Source organism: Salvelinus namaycush, unplaced genomic scaffold (genome assembly GCF_016432855.1).
Source record: "Salvelinus namaycush isolate Seneca unplaced genomic scaffold, SaNama_1.0 Scaffold932, whole genome shotgun sequence".
Taxonomy (NCBI): domain Eukaryota; kingdom Metazoa; phylum Chordata; class Actinopteri; order Salmoniformes; family Salmonidae; genus Salvelinus; species Salvelinus namaycush.
Genome location: NW_024061678.1, coordinates 22,024 through 43,873, shown reverse-complemented (window position 1 = coordinate 43,873; position 21,850 = coordinate 22,024). Strand labels below are relative to the sequence as shown.

Below are 21,850 nucleotides of genomic sequence, written 5' to 3'. Positions count from 1 at the left end.
CGCGAAGGAACCCTCCCGCGAAACTCAGATTTCCCGGGAAATTTTCAAACAATATTTGCATATGTGACGCGATTGGTTACACTAAATCATAACTCCACCTATTTTATGTACGTTTCCTAGTTTATTGACCAATGACAGTATAGAAGATAAGACGGCACGCGTTCATTGGACAGTAGAAGCTGGATACGTCAGACGCAATCAACGTGTCCATATAATGTTAGCGAAATAATAATCAAACTGGTTGAATTTTTCATACAACGTAAACTAAACTGACTTTTATAAGCCATGCAGAATTTTGTAGAATTATTATTATTATTTATTTTTTTAGATGGGCTTAGTACTTGGTGAGTTTACGGCAGCTAAAGCTAGTATGCCATTCACAAATGCTGGTGCATTTACTAGAATCGTTTTACAAACTGCTGGTGCTACTTTCATTGCCTTTAAGACATGCATACAATCATGTACTTGCCCTCTCCATTTCTGTCCTTGTCAAGCCAAACATGGCAATAGGTGGCAATGAGTTTGCAATACACAATAAATAACACAGACTGGCACTCAGGCTAAATTATGTTATGATTTTTGCTAGATTCTGTTGACTATTGCTGTGCACAAAAGACAAGGGAATTTCCCCATGCTTTACAGCACATCCAATGCTTTAACCCCATGGAGTGTCTGACCCCCACCCCACATCTAAACGAATTATTGATAACACATGACATTTCTGTATTTACAAAAGGAGGGGATTCTGTATCACTGTGTCCCAGTGATGGTGTAAAATAATAAATTAACTTGAGTAATTTTGAAATGTAGTGCACTATCTTCACTATACAGCAGGGGGTGCTCTTCACTAAATCAGAATAGTAAAGCCATTTATAATATTTTAATTTAACCTTTATTTAACTAGGTAAGTCAGTTTAGAACAAATTCTTATTTACAATGACGTCCTACGTCATCTGGCCCTACAAGTTCAGCCATTGATGAAGCTGTCAAATGCAATGTTCATATTTGATATATTTGAAATTACAGTGCAAATGAAGAACATTCCTCTGTCAATCTCTTGAGAGCCCAATGCCATAAGGTCAAAGGGTTCGAATTTTAACAATTGACCACAGCGGGGTCAAAGTGTACAACTGTCTCGACGCTTTTGTCTGACCATTAATTATCAACCGCATGCAATATGTTTTTGGAAAACCGCAGAAATTCTACTTTCATATCACCCCAAAATGATATTACAAATACCAAAAAAAAACGTACTGTTTTAACACATTGACACGGAGGTGTTCTGGAATGCACTTCCCTGAAGTTAACGGAAACTCGGAGGGAACAAAACAAATATGTTGGTTTGAAGCTGTTTTACATCAAAAACCTCGGTGGAAATCTGTGGTAAAACAACAAGTAGTAAAGTGTGTATTTGTAAAGCTATTTTTGAATGATAATTAAGTTGAGTGTTCAAGGTTTCCAAAACCGTATAGCAATCAATGATCAATTGTTTCTAGATAGAGTGTTTCACACTTGACCAAATCACCTCAGCTAATCAAAAGGGATGTGGAAGGAGAAGGGCTAACCTGACCTATGATCCGACCCACACCTTATGTATTACCGGCCCCAGTTGGAAGAAGTGACATCACAAAAAACTATACAACCTTTGTGTCCACTAAACGAAAACTCTCTAACACTGAAACTGGAACTAATTCATATAAAAACGAATTATAAATATTTTTTATACAACTTAAACTAAATAAAAACGATCAAATCAGATCTGAAAATGAAATGAAACTAAACTGAATTCAAAATTTAAAATAAATATATAATAACCTTGGACCACTAGCTTTTGGGGTGAATTCTATTTCAATTCCAGTCATTTCAGAAAGTTAACCACATTCCAATTTCAATGTACTTCCTGAATTGTCTGGAATACACCCCAACCCTGCGACCTACTACTTGTGAACATTCAACATAACTGTGTCACGTTTAGAAACGAGATCAGAGGTCGGATAATGTAGAGTTATTAAAGGGGAGGGGGCCATCCCATCCGCCACCTACTGTTCCTATTGCTCCTGCCTCAGTCCGTGATACAAATGACAGCTTTGTACCACGCCTTCGTAGGCTACTGGCTAACCTCTACATTAGCAGTCAGCACTAATTCTCGCATATTTGCCAACTGTCACAATAGCATATTGTTGTTAACTACGACTGCACAGAGAGGACGTCGAGTTTTTCTTGAGTCGGCATAAATGCTCAGGATGTATTTCAATCAAAGAACAGCAATGAGATTGTAGAAGCACCTTATTTATTTATTTGGTAAAACATTTCTTCACTTAATAATTTTTTTTTTTGCGGAGGAGCGATTTCAAACCTTTACCATGCATAATGGACGAGTTGACAACCTCTTCGTTTAAAACTACCGGTTCCAAATGGTTGCTTCCAGTCAGCGATTTTTGTGGATTTCCTTTGGATCAGGTAATCTATACTTTTCCAAAATGAGAAGAAAAAAAAAATCGATTTGCTTAAAAGTCAGTTATTTTAATGTAAAATGATGGTATTAAGTGTCTTGTCCTGCCATTACCCTGGAATGATATGACAACATTCTGGTCACCTGACTTTGCATTTACACACATTACATTTGCATAAGTATATTTAGAGACATTCTGCTTGTGTCCAAACTAAACACAGAATAGAATAGAATTCATAGAATTGGAAGAGTCTGTTGTCCTAAGGCCATAACACACACCGGATGCATGTAGAGTATATACATCTAGTCAATATGTCATGTCTGGGGGCGTCATGTCTTCTATGCAGGTGAACTTCTTGGCATGTCAGGTGTTTGCCCTTGGTGCAGCCTTCTGGTTCCGTCTTTACCTCAGCCCTCAGTTTTCCAGCCCCGTGGTCCGCCATGCCGTCGCCACACTCTTTGGCCTCTCCTTTGTCATATTCTGTTTTGGCTGGTAAGGAACATTCTGGTGCACTGGTTAGATTAGGGTATACAGGTTAAAACATGGTCGGATCACGTTGTTGAATGGAGGACACTAACAGATAGACCCAGTTTAGTACTAATCACCCGGTTGTTAACAGTAACCTATCATTTGTTTTGTGTTGTTTTCGTCGCTGCAGGTATGCAGTCCATATCTCCGTCTTGGTGATGGTTTGCTACAGGATTCTGGTCACAGCTGACATCCACAACATTCACAGGTAAACACACACCACCATGTCTCCCATACAGACACTTGTAATAACATCTTAACCACATGGGTCGTTCTTTGCTAACATGTTGATGACAAGTTAAGCTAGATAGGAAGTGGTAGCTGGACCAGACTGTCTATATCTCTCTGTTTCTGTCTCTGTCTGTGTGTCTGTCTGTCTGTCTGTCTGTCTGTCTGTCTGTCTGTCTGTCTGTCTCTCTATCTCTCTGTCTCTCTGTCTATCTCCCTGTCTCTCTGTCTCTCTATATCTCTGTCTCTCTATATCTCTGTCTCTCTATCTCTCTGTCTCTCTATCTCTATCTCTCTGTCTGTCTGTCTCTGTGTCTCTGTCTGTCTGTGTTTAGGTCCTGGAATGTGATGAATGTAGGTAGAAGATAGAACAGTAACACTGGTGTAGTTTTACATTAGGGATTCCTTGGAGGAGTCTAGATAGAGACGGCATTGTTCTCTGTGCCATCGCCCATCGCCTCGCCTCCTCCAGTTAAAGAAAGATGGGTCAATGGGTTGTGGGTTACTGCGTGTTAAAAGACCATGTTTCACCCATACAGCATTTGTGTGTACTGTACATCTCCAGTTGTACTTGAAGGTGATTGCTAAGATGAACATGGTCCATTCCACCTCGTAGTTGATCTTTCTCCCGTATGCAGATGAGGAACTACCAAACTAAAACATGAAAAAGGTTTCATTCATTGAAAGTGCCACTCGTTCTTAGCATGGAGGGATGTAGGATGTTACTCTGTAGCTACATGTTCTCAATCTGAATTACATATTAAATATTTTTATTTATTTTATTTTATTTCACCTTTTATTTAACCAGGTAGGCTAGTTGAGAACAAGTTCTCATTTACAACTGCGACCTGGCCAAGATAAAGTAAAGCAGTTCGACACATACAACAACACAGAGTTACACATGGAATAAACAAACATACAGTCAATAATACAGTATAAAAAGTCTATATACAGTGAGTGCAAATGAGGTAGGATAAGGGAGGTAGTAAGGCAATAAATAGGCCATGGTGGCGAAGTAATTACAATATAGCAATTAAACACTGGAATGGTAGATGTGCAGAAGATGAATGTGCAAGTAGAGATAATGGGGTGCAAAGGAGCAAGATAAATAAATAAATACAGTATGGGGATGAGGTAGATTGGATGGGATATTTACAGATGGGCTATGTACAGGTGCAGTGATCTGTGAGCTGCTCTGACAGCTGGCGCTTAAAGCTAGTGAGGGAGATAAGTGTTTACAGTTTCAGAGATTTTTGTAGTTCGTTCCAGTCATTGGCAGCAGAACTGGAAGGAAAGGCGTCCAAAGGAAGAATTGGCTTTGGGTGTGACCAGTGAGATATATCTGCTGGAGCGCGTGCTACGGGTGGGTGCTGCTATGGTGACCAGCGAGCTGAGATAAGGCGGGGCTTTACCTAGCAGAGACTTGTAGATGACCTGGAGCCGGTGGGTTTGGGGGCGAGTATGAAGCGAGGGCCAGCCAATGAGAGCGTACAGGTCGCAGTGCTGGGTAGTATATGGGGCTTTGGTGACAAAACGGATGGCACTGTGATAGACTGCATCCAATTTGCTGAGTAGAGTGTTGGAGGCTATTTTGTAAATGATATCGCCGAAGTCAAGGATCGGTAGGATGGTCAGTTTTACGAGGGTATGTTTGGCGGTATGAGTGAAGGAGGCTTTGTTGCGAAATAGGAAGCTGATTCTAGATTTAATTTTGGATTGGAGATGCTTAATATGAGTCTGGAAGGAGAGTATACAGAGTATATAGCCAGACCCCTAGTTATTTATAGTTGTCCACATATTCAAAGTCAGAACCGTCCAGAGTAGTGATTCTGGATGGGCGGGCAGGTGCGGGCAGCGATCGATTGAAGAGCATGCATTTAGTTTTACTGGCATTTAAGAGCAGTTGGAGGCCACGGAAGGAGAGTTGTATGGCATTGAAGCTCGTCTGGAGGTCAGTTAGCACAGTGTCCAAAGACGGGCCAGAAGTATACAGAATGGAGGGATGTAGGATGTTACTCTGTAGCTACATGTTCTCAATCTGAGTTAAATGTTTCCTCCAGGTATACTATGATCATGGCCTTGTTCTCAATCTGAGTTAAATGTTTCCTCCAGGTATACTATGATCATGGCCTTGTTCTCAATCTGAGTTAAATGTTTCCTCCAGGTATACTATGATCATGGCCATGTTCTCAATCTGAATTAAACGTTTCCCCTCCAGGTATACTATGATCATGGCCTTGTTCTCAATCTGAATTAAACGTTTCCCCTCCAGGTATACTATGATCATGGCCTTGTTCTCAATCTGAATTAAACGTTTCCCCTCCAGGTATACTATGATCATGGCCTTGTTCTCAATCTGAATTAAATGTTTCCTCCAGGTATACTATGATCATGGCCGTCAGCTACCTCGCGGTGTGTCAGGTGAGCAGAGTCTTCATCTATAACTATGGGATCCTCTCAACAGACTTCTCTGGGTAAGTATCCATGTTGTTCCAGGATAAGACCGGTTTACTGGCAGTTTTCCAGACCACATATTGAGTGTCTCGGTGTTGGATATATTTTTACTCTGTCTTGACTCTGACATCGAGGACTCGTCATTTCTTTCCGAGACCAACGGAGTAAAAAAAACTCCTAATTATCAGCTTCCTGTCACGACTTCGACCGAGGCAGGCTCTCCTTCCCGTGCGGGTGGCGTTCGGCGGTCGCCGTCACCGGCCTATTAGCTGCCACTGATCTTTTTCTCCCCCTCCCTATGTGGTTATTGGGTTCACCTGTGGTGTATTAGGGTTAATTAGTTGGGCTTATTAGTCAGCCGGCCCGCACGTTTCTTTGTACGGGATTGTTTGCTTGTAAGTAGTGGTGTTGATTGTGTGCTACGTGTTTTCTGGACTGTGTTCCTTTTCCCCGTGTCTGGGGTTGGTTAGATAGTACACCCAGTGTGTTAATAGGGTGGACTAGATGGTCCGTGTTCATTAAAGAACATTTTGTATTTGGCACCTGCTGTTTCCTGCGTGTTGACTCCACACTCCGACACCCAGGCCTTACACTTCCATTCAGTCGGCGCATAAAACTACTTCACCAGGTATATACACTGGTTCATGACACAGTAATATCTTATCGCCTGTTGAAACCTGGCTTCTTACTTTACTCCTTACGTTATACTGTCCTTTACTTTCGTTGAAAAATATCCTCAAACTTTGTTGCGCTTGTCAGAGTTTCCTTGATTGGCTGGTAGGGAAGAGTGTGGTAAATTGTATGAAAGATCTCTATTAGTAAGGGGAGACCGGGGTAAATTGGATGAAAGATCACTATTAGTAAGGGGAGACTGGGGTAAATTGTATGAAAGATCACTATTAGTAAGGGGAGACCGGGGTAAATTGTATGAAAGATCACTATTAGTAAGGGGAGACCGGGGTAAATTGTATGAAAGATCACTATTAGTAAGGGGAGACCGGGGTAAATTGTATGAAAGATCACTATTAGTAAGGGGAGACCGGGGTAAATTGGATGAAAGATCACTATTAGTAAGGGGAGACCGGGGTAAATTGTATGAAAGATCACTATTAGTAAGGGGAGACCGGGGTAAATTGGATGAAAGATCACTATTAGTAAGGGGAGACCGGGGTAAATTGGATGAAAGATCACTATTAGTAAGGGGAGACCGGGGTAAATTGTATGAAAGATCTCTATTAGTAAGGGGAGACCGGGGTAAATTGTATGAAAGATCACTATTAGTAAGGGGAGACCGGGGTAAATTGTATGAAAGATCACTATTAGTAAGGGGAGACCGGGGTAAATTGTATGAAAGATCACTATTAGTAAGGGGAGACCGGGGTAAATTGTATGAAAGATCACTATTAGTAAGGGGAGACCGGGGTAAGTTGTATGAAAGATCACTATTAGTAAGGGGAGACCGGGGTAAATTGTATGAAAGCTCACTATTAGTAAGGGGAGACCGGGGTAAGTTGGATGAAAGATCACTTTTAGTAAGGGGAGACCGGGGTAAGTTGGATGAAAGATCACTATTAGTAAGGGGAGACCGGGGTAAATTGTATGAAAGCTCACTATTAGTAAGGGGAGACCGGGGTAAATTGTATGAAAGCTCACTATTAGTAAGGAGAGACCGGGGTAAGTTGTATGAAATCTCACTATTAATAAGGGGAGACCGGGGTAAATTGTATGAAAGCTCACTATTAGTAAGGGGAGACCGGGGTAAGTTGGATGAAAGATCACTTTTAGTAAGGGGAGACCGGGGTAAGTTGGATGAAAGATCACTATTAGTAAGGGGAGACCGGGGTAAATTGTATGAAAGCTCACTATTAGTAAGGGGAGACCGGGGTAAATTGTATGAAAGCTCACTATTAGTAAGGAGAGACCGGGGTAAGTTGTATGAAATCTCACTATTAATAAGGGGAGACCGGGGTAAATTGTATGAAAGCTCACTATTAGTAAGGGGAGACCGGGGTAAATTGTATGAAAGCTCACTATTAGTAAGCAGAGACCAGGGTAAATTGTATGAAAGCTCACTATTAGTAAGGGGAGATCGGGGTAAATTGTATGAAAGCTCACTATTAGTAAGGAGAGACCGGGGTAAGTTGTATGAAAGCTCACTATTAGTAAGGGGAGACCGGGGTAAATTGTATGAAAGCTCACTATTAGTAAGCAGAGACCGGGGTAAATTGTATGAAAGCTCACTATTAGTAAGGGGAGATCGGGGTAAATTGTATGAAAGCTCACTATTAGTAAGGAGAGACCGGGGTAAGTTGTATGAAAGCTCACTATTAATAAGGGGAGACCGGGGTAAATTGTATGAAAGCTCACTATTAGTAAGGGGAGACCGGGGTAAATTGTATGAAAGCTCACTATTAGTAAGGGGAGACCGGGGTAAATTGTATGAAAGATCACTATTAGTAAGGAGAGACCGGGGTAAGTTGTATGAAAGATCACTATTAGTAAGGGGAGACTGGGGTAAGTTGTAACGGCCTTTGTATCTATTATAGACCTGTTTGGGTTAGTGGTCATTGTAGAGTGCTGCTCTATTTGTCCTCAACATGCTATTGTTTTCACCATACTGAATGTATAAAACCACATGTTGTTTTCACCACCATACTGAATGTATTAAACCACATGTTGTTTTCACCACCATACTGACTGTATAAAACCACATGTTGTTTTCACCACCATACTGAATGTATAAAACCACATGTTGTTTTCACCACCATACTGAATGTATAAAACCACATGTTGTTTTCACCACCATACTGAATGTATAAAACCACATGTTGTTTTCACCACCATACTGAATGTATAAAACCACATGTTGTTTTCACCACCATACTGAATGTATAAAACCACATGTTGTTTTCACCACCATACTGAATGTATAAAACCACATGTTGTTTTCACCACCATACTGAATGTATAAAACCACATGTTGTTTTCACCACCATACTGAATGTATAAAACCACATGTTGTTTTCACCACCATACTGACTGTATAAAACCACATGTTGTTTTCACCACCATACTGAATGTATAAAACCACATGTTGTTTTCACCACCATACTGAATGTATAAAACCACATGTTGTTTTCACCACCATACTGAATGTATAAAACCACATGTTGTTTTCACCACCATACTGAATGTATAAAACCACATGTTGTTTTCACCACCATACTGAATGTATTAAACCACATGTTGTTTTCACCACCATACTGAATGTATAAAACCACATGTTGTTTTCACCACCATACTGAATGTATAAAACCACATGTTGTTTTCACCACCATACTGAATGTATAAAACCACATGTTGTTTTCACCACCATACTGAATGTATAAAACCACATGTTGTTTTCACCACCATACTGAATGTATAAAACCACATGTTGTTTTCACCACCATACTGAATGTATAAAACCACATGTTGTTTTCACCACCATACTGAATGTATAAAACCACATGTTGTTTTCACCACCATACTGAATGTATAAAACCACATGTTGTTTTCACCACCATACTGAATGTATAAAACCACATGTTGTTCTGAAATATAAACACAGAAATACTGGACATTTTCAACTCTTATAATGGGGGCGATTTGACTAAATTACTATCATGGTCTTGAAATGGACTCTCATTGTTCTGGTCTTGACTTAGTCCCGGACCCCTAGTCCCCCCCCTCCCGGTCTCGGTCTTGACTCGGTCTCGATTGGCTCCGTCTTTGATCTTGAACACAACACTGATTATGGAATTATGTAACGATGAGAGATATTTCTGTGACCTGAATTCTGAAATAGTTTGTGTGTATTGAGGTTTTCATGGAATGTGTTTTTACATGGTACAGAATACAGATAAGGGTCTGCATTAGAGCTTCCTCAGTCTATACTGAATCAGCTGACTCACTGCTTCTATCTGCACAGTGACAACAGCACTATCCTTCTTTAACCTCTGTTTTTCTATATTTGTATGTCTTACTAGATTAATTTCTTTGTTTCCACCTCTCTCTTGCACACTTTCTCTTTCTCTCTCTCTCTCTCTCGCCTTCATGTTGAATCTGCCACTCCCCTCTGGTTAGTTTCTGTCTGTTATCTGCAGGTTTTCTTGGTTCTTGCAGAGATTGTGAAGCGCTGCCCTAAACAAATAATACAGCTGATAAAACAGTTTAACTGTTTAACTGTACCTGCCGCTGCCATGCTTGCTATACTATTGCTATTCTTTGCCAATGCTAATGCTAATTATGCTATTATATGCTATGCTAATTATGCTTTTCCTAACCCTAATCAATGCTAACCTTCGCTAACAAACTGTGCTTTCTCTGCAGACTGCAGGCAGGCAGAATGGTGAATGAGCTGAATCACACTGTACTGCTGTTGACTGGATAGACAGCACCATCACTGGGATCTGATGCTCCATTCACGTCCGTTGCTCTGCTTTTTCTCAGTCCATCTGGCTACTATCAGCCCTGTTTCTCTCTGTGCCTGCTCACAGTATAACCTCCAATCTCATACACTTTGAAATACAGTGTTAACACATTGTGATATTCTATTGTGATGTCATGTAAAACACCTGGTTGTTTTAGATGGGTTCTAGAATCAATCAGCACAGTAGTGATGTCCTGTGTGGCTCAGTTGGTAGAGCATGGCGCTTGCAACGCCAGGGTTGTGGGTTCATTTCCCACGGGGGGACCAGGATGAATATGTATGAACTTTCCAATTTGTAAGTCGCTCTGGATAAGAGCGTCTGCTAAATGACTTAAATGTAATGTAAATGTCATGTAAAACACCTGGATGTTTTAGATGGGTTCTAGAATCAATCAGCACAGTAGTGATGTCATGTAAAACACCTGGTTGTTTTAGATGGGTTCTAGAATCAATCAGCACAGTAGTGATGTCATGTAAAACACCTGGTTGTTTTAGATGGGTTCTAGAATCAATCAGCACAGTAGTGATGTCATGTAAAACATCTGGTTTTAGATGGGTTCTAGAATCAATCAGCACAGTAGTGATGTCATGTAAAACATCTGGTTGTTTTAGATGGGTTCTAGAATCAATCAGCACAGTAGTGATGTCATGTAAAACATCTGGATGTTTTAGATGGGTTCTAGAATCAATCAGCACAGTAGTGATGTCATGTAAAACATCTGGTTGTTTTAGATGGGTTCTAGAATCAATCAGCACAGTAGTGATGTCATGTAAAACACCTGGTTGTTTTAGATGGGTTCTAGAATCAATTTCTGGCTCCCGAGTGGCGCAGCGGTCTAAGGCACTTGCATCACAGTGCTAGAGGCGTCACTACAGACCCTGGTTCGATCCCGGTCATCCTGGTTAGGGTTTGGCCTGTGTAGGCCGTCATTTGTAAATAATAATCTGTTCTTAACTGACTCGCCTAGTTAAATATATATATTTTAAGATCAGCATGGTAGAGTTGTTATGTAGGTTAATTGTCGTTCCCTAATAGTGTGTCACATTCTCTGATGCCAACGTTCTTGACCTGACAATGCCAATCAGTGTCTGTTGAATACGGCTCACGTCCATTGTATGGTTGTGTTACATGCACACACACACACACTCTCTGTAAGTGCATGCCATGCTCTCACACAGAGCGTGTGTGTGTTCCTGCATGTCACACCAACAAAGAGGTTATTCTATGTGAACGTCTGAATGAAAAGCACCAAAGAATGAGTGATAATTTATTCCTCATGTACAGTTAGCCTTTATGAAATGCCGTGTCACATTCCATTTCTGTCAGTGAGCGTTTTTAACTTTATAAACTAAATATTGTGTTTCCTCCCTTCAGGCCGTTGATGATAATTACCCAGAAAACCACTATGTTAGCTTTCCAAATGCATGATGGTAAGGAATGTCCAGGGGATCGTAAGGGAACCTCTTCTTCTTTTTCTTACCACACCCTATGGTTTGTCTTTGTTCTTTTGATGTTTGGGTTGAAAAAACGATATCTCTCTTATGCTTACGTCTCCACGGTTTCCAGGTATGTGTAAAAAGCGGGAGGACCTCACGTCTGCTCAGAGGCTCCATGCTGTAGAGTATGTATTCATTACGGTATATACATTTAACTTCCATATACATTCATGCCTTGCAGTGCGTTGGCTCAGTGTTGATGACAGGAAAATAGGTTATGTAGACTTCTGAAATCCACAGCATGACATGAAATCTACCGTCCACATCTGCCGCCCACATCTGCCGTCCACATCTGCCGTACACATCTACCGTACACATCTACCGCCCACATCTGCCGTACACATCTGCCGCCCACATCTACCGCCCACATCTGCCGTCCACATCTACCGTCCACATCTACCGTCCACATCTGTCGTACACATCCACCGTCCACATCTACCGTCCACATCTGCCGTCCACATCTACCGTCCACATCTGTCGTACACATCTGCCGTCCACATCTACCGTCCACATCTGTCGTACACATCTGCCGTACACATCTGCCGTCCACATCTGCCGTCCACATCTGCCGTCCACATCTGCCGTACACATCTACCGTGCACATCTACCGTCCACATCTGCCGTCCACATCTGCCGTACACATCTACCGTCCACATCTACCGCACACGTCTACCGTCCACATCTGCCGTCCACATCTACCGTACACATCTACCGTCCACATCTACCGCACACGTCTACCGTACACATCTACCGTCCACATCTACCGCACACATCTACCGTACACATCTACCGTACACATCCACCGTCCACATCTACCGTACACATCTGCCGTACACATCTACCGTGCACATCTACCGTGCACATCTACCGCCCACATCTGCCGCCCACATCTGCCGTCCACATCTACCGCACACGTCTACCGTCCACATCTACCGTACACATCTACCGTGCACATCTACCGTACACATCTGCCGTCCACATCTGCCGTCCACATCTACCGTCCACATCTACCGCACACGTCTACCGTCCACATCTACCGTCCACATCTACCGTACACATCTATCGTCCACATCTACCGTCCACAAATTACATTGATATTAACTACTTGTCTGTGCAAGTCTTCTCACTCAAAGTAGATAGATAGCCTAGAATGACATTGATGTTGTCAGGAGAAAACAATACATTTTTTTCAATGATGGCCTAGGAACAGTGGGTTAACTGCCTTCTTCAGGGGCAGAAGGACATATTTTTACCTTGTCAGCTCGGGGATTCAATCTAGCAACCTTTCGGTTACTGGCCCATCACTCTAACCACTAGGCTACCTGCCGCAAAGGATGATCAATCAATGTCCCTTCTCTTTCCTATCCTCTACATTCAGCTCCAATACATCATTGATAGAATGCTCTCTTCTCTCTCTCTGTCTCTCTGTCTCTGTCTCTGTCTCTCTCTCTCTCTCTCTGTCTCTCTGTCTCTCTGTCTCTCTCTCTCTCTGTCTCTTTCTCTCTGTCTCTCTCAGATTACAGTCTCCAATGTCTCTTTCTTCCTCTCTTCTACCTCCAGCTCCAAGCCGTCTCTGATAGAATACCTGAGCTACAACCTGAACTTCCTCAGTATCCTGGTGGGACCCTGCAGTCACTATAAAGACTACATAGACTTTATAGAGGGGAGACACGTTCAGAGGAGGCTGAGGAGGCTGTCAGCGTCCAACACTGGACAGAATGGATATGATAAAGTCCCAGAGCCCTCACCTATGGTAAGACTGGGTACAAGTAGAGTCATGTTAGTCCCAGAGCCCTCACCTATGGTAAGACTGGGTACAAGTAGAGTCATGTTAGTCCCAGAGCCCTCACCTATGGTAAGGATGGGTACAAGTAGAGTCATGTTAGAACCAGAGCCCTCACCTATGGTAAGACTGGGTACAAGTAGAGTCATGTTAGTCCCAGAGCCCTCACTTATGGTAAGGATGGGTACAAGTAGAGTCATGTTAGAACCAGAGCCCTCACCTATGGTAAGACTGGGTACAAGTAGAGTCATGTTAGTCCCAGAGCCCTCACTTATGGTAAGGATGGGTACAAGTAGAGTCATGTTAGAACCAGAGCCCTCACCTATGGTAAGACTGGGTACAAGTAGAGTCATGTTAGTCCCAGAGCCCTCAGCTATGGTAAGACTGGGTACAAGTGGAGTCATGTTAGAACCAGAGCCCTCACCTATGGTAAGACTGGGTACAAGTACAGTCATGTTAGTCCCAGAGCCCTCACCTATGGTAAGACTGGGTACAAGTAGAGTCATGTTAGTCCCAGAGCCCTCACCTATGGTAAGACTGGGTACAAGTAGAGTCATGTTAGTCCCAGAGCCCTCACCTATGGTAAGACTGGGTACAAGTACAGTCATGTTAGTCCCAGAGCCCTCACCTATGGTAAGACTGGGTACAAGTACAGTCATGTTAGTCCCAGAGCCCTCACCTATGGTAAAACTGGGTACAAGTAGAGTCATGTTAATCCCAGAGCCCTCACCTATGGTAAGACTGGGTACAAGTAGAGTCATGTTAGTCCCAGAGCCCTCTCCTATGGTAAGACTGGGTACAAGTAGAGTCGTGTAAATCCCAGAGCCCTCACCTATGGTAAAACTGGGTACAAGTAGAGTCATGTTAGTCCCAGAGCCCTCACCTATGGTAAGACTGGGTACAAGTAGAGTCATGTTAGTCCCAGAGCCCTCAGCTATGGTAAGACTGGGTACAAGTAGAGTCATGTTAGTCCCAGAGCCCTCAGCTATGGTAAGAATGGGTACAAGTGGAGTCATGTTAGTCCCAGAGCCCTCAGCTATGGTAAGACTGGGTACAAGTGGAGTCATGTTAGTCCCAGAGCCCTCACTTATGGTAAGGATGGGTACAAGTAGAGTCATGTTAGTCCCAGAGCCCTCAGCTATGGTAAGACTGGGTACAAGTAGAGTCATGTTAGTCCCAGAGCCCTCAGCTATGGTAAGACTGGGTACAAGTGGAGTCATGTTAGTCCCAGAGCCCTCACCTATGGTAAAACTGGGTACAAGTACAGTCATGTTAGTCCCAGAGCCCTCACTTATGGTAAGACTGGGTACAAGTGGAGTCATGTTAGTCCCAGAGCCCTCACCTATGGTAAGAATGGGTACAAGTAGAGTCATGTTAGTCCCAGAGCCCTCACTTATGGTAAGACTGGGTACAAGTGGAGTCATGTTAGTCCCAGAGCCCTCACCTATGGTAAGACTGGGTACAAGTAGAGTCATGTTAGTCCCAGAGCCCTCAGCTATGGTAAGACTGGGTACAAGTGGAGTCATGTAAAGAAGTACCTTCTTTCAGAAACTCTATTGCCATTAAGTTTCTCTTATAGGTGTATAATAACAATGTAATTACACTACTAACAACATAGCAGCATATTATCAGGTGTTTATTGCAAAATAAGATGTGTTTTAAATGACGTACCTGGCTCAATGAAGGCTATTAAAAAGTCGTTTCCCTGATGGCCATGAACGATCTGACTCTCTCCCTCTGGTTTTCAGGCTGCTGTCACACGTAAACTGCTGATCTGTGCTGTGTGCATGGTTTTGTTCCTGACCCTCACCAAAGCGTTCCCCGTCACATATAACGTTGACAGCCATTTCGTCAACGAGGCACCTTTCCTAACCAGACTGACGTATGCCTTCTTGTCTATACAAGCTGCTAGACCCAAGTTCTACTTCGCATGGACTTTAGGTGAGGCTTTACCTACTCAGTGTAGTGTTGGCTATTGGAAAGTTCATTCATTCATATTGGGGAAAGTTCATTCATTACTACTGGGGAAAGTTCATTCATTACTACTGGGGAAAGTTCATTCATTACTACTGGGGAAAGTTCATTCATTACTACTGGGGAAAGTTCATTCATTCATATATTGGGGAAAGTTCATTCATTCATATATTGGGGAAAGTTCATTCATTCATATTGGGGAAAGTTCATTCATTCATATTGGGGAAAGTTCATTCATTCATATTGGGGAAAGTTCATTCATTCATTCATATTGGGGAAAGGTCATTCATTCATTCATATTGGGGAAAGTTCATTCATTCATTCTTCCATTCATGGGTTTGTTTGTCCCAACAGCTGATGCCATCAACAACGCAGCAGGTTATGGTTTTAAAGGTGTGGATGAAGCTGGACAGGTATCCTGGGACCTCATCTCCAACATCAGCATCTGGGGGATTGAGGTACGTTTGGAAACCACAAAAAAACACTTTTTTTTTTACTTTTAGCTTTGCAGAATTATTGAAAATGACTGAAGTTTAATATTGAACTCTCTTTTTGCAGACAGCAACTAGTTTCAAGAAGTTCATAGATCACTGGAATATTCAGACTGTTGTGTGGCTCAAAACGTAAGTATTAATTCTTCCAAGATATTCTACCAAGATAATGTCCACATATGCATAACATTAGTACAAAACCAATTTTCTGTACATTCATGAATGTTTATTTTATTCTGTTAACTGCATAACAATATATCTGACCCAGGTCTGGATATAACTCCTCTCTCTTCAGTGTGTGTTACGCTCCCCGCTACCCCACAGCCCTGACCTTCATCCTGTCTCCTCTCTCTTCAGTGTGTTACGCTCCCCGTTACCCCACAGCCCTGACCTTCATCCTGTCTCCTCTCTCTTCAGTGTGTGTTACGCTCCCCGTTACCCCACAGCCCTGACCTTCATCCTGTCTCCTCTCTCTTCAGTGTGTTACGCTCCCCGTTACCCCACAGCCCTGACCTTCATCCTGTCTCCTCTCTCTTCAGTGTGTGTTACGCTCCCCGTTACCCCACAGCCCTGACCTTCATCCTGTCTCCTCTCTCTTCAGTGTGTTACGCTCCCCGTTACCCCACAGCCCTGACCTTCATCCTGTCTCCTCTCTCTTCAGTGTGTTACGCTCCCCGTTACCCCACAGCCCTGACCTTCATCCTGTCTCCTCTCTCTTCAGTGTGTTACGCTCCCCGTTACCCCACAGCCCTGACCTTCATCCTGTCTCCTCTCTCTTCAGTGTGTGTTACGCTCCCCGTTACCCCACAGCCCTGACCTTCATCCTGTCTCCTCTCTCTTCAGTGTGTTACGCTCCCCGTTACCCCACAGCCCTGACCTTCATCCTGTCTCCTCTCTCTTCAGTGTGTGTTACGCTCCCCGTTACCCCACAGCCCTGACCTTCATCCTGTCTCCTCTCTCTTCAGTGTGTGTTACGCTCCCCGTTACCCCACAGCCCTGACCTTCATCCTGTCTCCTCTCTCTTCAGTGTGTGTTACGACCGTGCTCCCCGTTACCCCACAGCCCTGACCTTCATCCTGTCTCCTCTCTCTTCAGTGTGTTACGCTCCCCGTTACCCCACAGCCCTGACCTTCATCCTGTCTCCTCTCTCTTCAGTGTGTGTTACGCTCCCCGTTACCCCACAGCCCTGACCTTCATCCTGTCTCCTCTCTCTTCAGTGTGTTACGCTCCCCGTTACCCCACAGCCCTGACCTTCATCCTGTCTCCTCTCTCTTCAGTGTGTGTTACGCTCCCCGTTACCCCACAGCCCTGACCTTCATCCTGTCTCCTCTCTCTTCAGTGTGTGTTACGACCGTGCTCCCCGTTACCCCACAGCCCTGACCTTCATCCTGTCTCCTCTCTCTTCAGTGTGTGTTACGACCGTGCTCCCCGTTACCCCACAGCCCTGACCTTCATCCTGTCTCCTCTCTCTTCAGTGTGTGTTACGCTCCCCGTTACCCCACAGCCCTGACCTTCATCCTGTCTCCTCTCTCTTCAGTGTGTGTTACGACCGTGCTCCCCGTTACACCACAGCCCTGACCTTCATCCTGTCTCCTCTCTCTTCAGTGTGTGTTACGACCGTGCTCCCCGTTACCCCACAGCCCTGACCTTCATCCTGTCAGCTCTATGGCATGGAGTTTACCCCGGATACTACTTCACCTTTATTACTGCTATACCCATCACACTGGCAGCGAGAGCTGTGAGTACCATTACTACTGCTATACCCATCACACTGGCAGTGCTGTGAGTACTATTATTACTGCTGTACCCATCACACTGGCAGTGCTGTGAGTACCATTATTACTGCTGTACCCATCACACTGGCAGTGCTGTGAGTACCATTATTACTGCTGTACCCATCACACTGGCAGTGAGAGCTGTGAGTACCATTATTACTGCTATACCCATCACACTGGCAGTGCTGTGAGTACCATTATTACTGCTGTACCCATCACACTGGCAGTGCTGTGAGTACCATTATTACTGCTGTACCCATCACACTGGCAGTGAGAGCTGTGAGTACCATTATTACTGCTGTACCCATCACACTGGCAGTGAGAGCTGTGAGTACCATTATTACTGCTGTACCCATCACACTGGCAGTGAGAGCTGTGAGTACCATTATTACTGCTGTACCCATCACACTGGCAGTGCTGTGAGTACCATTATTACTGCTGTACCCATCACACTGGCAGTGAGAGCTGTGAGTACCATTATTACTGCTGTACCCATCACACTGGCAGTGAGAGCTGTGAGTACCATTATTACTGCTGTACCCATCACACTGGCAGTGAGAGCTGTGAGTACCATTATTACTGCTGTACCCATCACACTGGCAATGCTGTGAGTACCATTATTACTGCTGTACCCATCACACTGGCAGTGCTGTGAGTACCATTATTACTGCTGTACCCATCACACTGGCAGTGCTGTGAGTACCATTATTACTGCTGTACCCATCACACTGGCAGTGCTGTGAGTACCATTATTACTGCTGTACCCATCACACTGACAGACAGTGCTGTGAGTACCATTATTACTGCTGTACCCATCACACTGACAGACAGTGCTGTGAGTACCATTATTACTGCTGTACCCATCACACTGGCAGTGCTGTGAGTATCATTATTACTGCTGTACCCATCACACTGACAGACAGTGCTGTGAGTATCATTATTACTGCTGTACCCATCACACTGACAGACAGTGCTGTGAGTACCATTATTACTGCTGTACCCATCACACCGGCAGTGCTGTGAGTACCATTATTACTGCTGTACCCATCACACTGGCAGTGCTGTGAGTACCATTATTACTGCTGTACCCATCACACTGGCAGAGCTGTGAGTACCATTATTACTGCTGTACCCATCACACTGGCAGAGAGAGCTGTGAGTACCATTATTACTGCTGTACCCATCACACTGACAGAGAGAGCTGTGAGTACCATTATTACTGCTGTACCCATCACACTGGCAGTGCTGTGAGTACCATTATTACTGCTGTACCCATCACACTGGCAGAGCTGTGAGTACCATTATTACTGCTGTACCCATCACACTGACAGATAGAGCTGTGAGTACCATTATTACTACTGTACCATCACACTGGCAGATAGAGCTGTGAGTACCATTATTACTGCTGTACCCATCACACTGGCAGATAGAGCTGTGAGTCTCTGTTCTTGTCTGTCTCTCGCTCTCTTTCTCTCACTGTCTTTCTCTCGCTGTCTTCCTCACTCACTCTCTCACTTACACACACAGTACTCACCTCATGTGTCTCATCATCTCAGCCTCACCCAGGGCCGTACGTCACCGTGTTCTCTCTCCTGTCTCCCACACCGCAGGTCCGTAAGAACGTCCGTCAGTATTTCCTGTCCTCTTATCCTGTGAAGCTTGTCTATGACGTAGTGACCTGGGCCGCTACTCAGCTGTGTATCTGCTACACCGTCATGCCCTTCCTACTGCTGGCAGTAGAACCTACCATGCAGTATTACAGGTGAACATTCATTTAGGTTATTTTCCTACAGGTCAAATGTCTCTTTTAACGATGATGGTCGTATGTAGCCTGGTCCCTGATCTGGATGTGCTATCATGTCAACTTCTTGGCATGACAAGGAGTGTAATGTTAGCACAAACAGACTGGTACCCAGGCTAGGTCATATGTGTACAATTTATTAGCTTAGTGTTCTATTATCTTAATAAGCCTGGACACAATGTTCCTCAGTTGTCTTTATGGAGGACAAGTGTGTCATCTCTACCGTCAGTTGTCTTTATGGAGGACAAGTGTGTCATCTCTACCGTCAGTTGTCTTTATGGAGGACAAGTGTGTCATCTCTACCGTCAGTTGTCTTTATGGAGGACAAGTGTGTCATCTCTACCGTCAGTTGTCTTTATGGAGGACAAGTGTGTCATCTCTACCGTCAGTTGTCTTTATGGAGGACAAGTGTGTCATCTCTACCGTCAGTTGTCTTTATGGAGGACAAGTGTGTCATCTCTACCGTCAGTTGTCTTTATGGAGGACAAGTGTGTCATCTCTACCGTCAGTTGTCTTTATGGAGGACAAGTGTGTCATCTCTACCGTCAGTTGTTTTTTATGGAGGACAAGTGTGTCATCTCTACCGTCAGTTGTCTTTATGGAGGACAAGTGTGTCATCTCTACCGTCAGTTGTCTTTATGGAGGACAAGTGTGTCATCTCTACCGTCAGTTGTCTTTATGGAGGACAAGTGTGTCATCTCTACCGTCAGTTGTCTTTATGGAGGACAAGTGTGTCATCTCTACCGTCAGTTGTCTTTATGGAGGACAAGTGTGTCATCTCTACCGTCAGTTGTCTTTATGGAGGACAAGTGTGTCATCTCTACCGTCAGTTGTCTTTATGGAGTACAAGTGTGTCATCTCTACAGTCAGTTGTCTTTATGGAGGACAAGTGTGTCATCTCTACCGTCAGTTGTCTTTATGGAGGACAAGTGTGTCATCTCTACCGTCAGTTGTCTTTATGGAGGACAAGTGTGTCATCTCTACCGTCAGTTGTCTTTATGGAGGACAAGTGTGTCATCTCTACCGTCAGTTGTCTTTATGGAGGACAAGTGTGTCATCTCTATCGTCAGTTGTCTTTATGGAGGACAAGTGTGTCATCTCTACCGTCAGTTGTCTTTATGGAGGACAAGTGGGTCATCTCTACCGTCAGTTGTCTTTATGGAGGACAAGTGTGTCATCTCTACCGTCAGTTGTCTTTATGGAGGACAAGTGTGTCATCTCTACCGTCAGTTGTCTTTATGGAGGACAAGTGTGTCATCTCTACCGTCAGTTGTCTTTATGGAGGACAAGTGTGTCATCTCTACTGCCAGTTGTCTTTATGGAGGACAAGTGGGTCATCTCTACCGTCAGTTGTCTTTATGGAGGACAAGTGTGTCATCTCTACCGTCAGTTGTCTTTATGGAGGACAAGTGTGTCATCTCTACCGTCAGTTGTCTTTATGGAGGACAAGTGTGTCATCTCTACCGTCAGTTGTCTTTATGGAGGACAAGTGTGTCATCTCTACCGTCAGTTGTCTTTATGGAGGACAAGTGTGTCATCTCTACCGTCAGTTGTCTTTATGGAGGACAAGTGTGTCATCTCTACCGTCAGTTGTCTTTATGGAGGACAAGTGTGTCATCTCTACCGTCAGTTGTCTTTATGGAGGACAAGTGTGTCATCTCTACCGTCAGTTGTCTTTATGGAGGACAAGTGTGTCATCTCTACCGTCAGTTGTCTTTATGGAGGACAAGTGTGTCATCTCTACCGTCAGTTGTCTTTATGGAGGACAAGTGTGTCATCTCTACCGTCAGTTGTCTTTATGGAGGACAAGTGTGTCATCTCTACCGTCAGTTGTCTTTATGGAGGACAAGTGTCATCTCTACCGTCAGTTGTCTTTATGGAGGACAAGTGTGTCATCTCTATCGTCAGTTGTCTTTATGGAGGACAAGTGTGTCATCTCTACCGTCAGTTGTCTTTATGGAGGACAAGTGTGTCATCTCTACCGTCAGTTGTCTTTATGGAGGACAAGTGTGTCATCTCTACCGTCAGTTGTCTTTATGGAGGACAAGTGTGTCATCTCTACCGTCAGTTGTCTTTATGGAGGACAAGTGTGTCATCTCTACCGTCAGTTGTCTTTATGGAGGACAAGTGTGTCATCTCTACCTTTTCTCTTATTCTGTCCGTCTTTGTTGTTTTTGTTTCTGTAGCATTTCATCTCATCTTCTTTCCCCCCTGTAGGTCAATGTACTTCCACATTCACATCATCAGTATTCTGACTGTGATTGTACTGAGCCAGAGCCACAAACCAGGAGGCAGCAGTAGCAGCAACAACGGCACCAAGCCTGGACCGTACGATCCTCATCCCCAGGCCCAGCCTCAGCTCCAGCCCTCCAACAACAACGTGAAAAGAAAGTGA

The 21,850-nt window shown here is 43.8% G+C and overlaps 1 protein-coding gene across 1 annotated transcript in view; it reads left to right on the top strand.

Moving 5' to 3' along the window:
* LOC120043465 (lysophospholipid acyltransferase 1-like) overlaps positions 1-21,850 on the top strand; it is a gene marked incomplete at its 5' end in the record, with an annotated part of 22,035 nt that extends 185 nt beyond the window's left edge. Inside the window, 13 exons of the mRNA XM_038988058.1 lie at positions 2,391-2,460; positions 2,800-2,945; positions 3,112-3,189; positions 5,588-5,683; positions 11,510-11,565; positions 11,702-11,756; positions 13,192-13,384; positions 15,163-15,355; positions 15,743-15,846; positions 15,947-16,011; positions 17,485-17,617; positions 19,265-19,416; positions 21,673-21,850. Coding sequence (XP_038843986.1) covers positions 2,391-2,460; positions 2,800-2,945; positions 3,112-3,189; positions 5,588-5,683; positions 11,510-11,565; positions 11,702-11,756; positions 13,192-13,384; positions 15,163-15,355; positions 15,743-15,846; positions 15,947-16,011; positions 17,485-17,617; positions 19,265-19,416; positions 21,673-21,850 — 1,519 coding nt within the window. The remainder of the gene's footprint in view (positions 1-2,390; positions 2,461-2,799; positions 2,946-3,111; positions 3,190-5,587; positions 5,684-11,509; positions 11,566-11,701; positions 11,757-13,191; positions 13,385-15,162; positions 15,356-15,742; positions 15,847-15,946; positions 16,012-17,484; positions 17,618-19,264; positions 19,417-21,672) is intronic.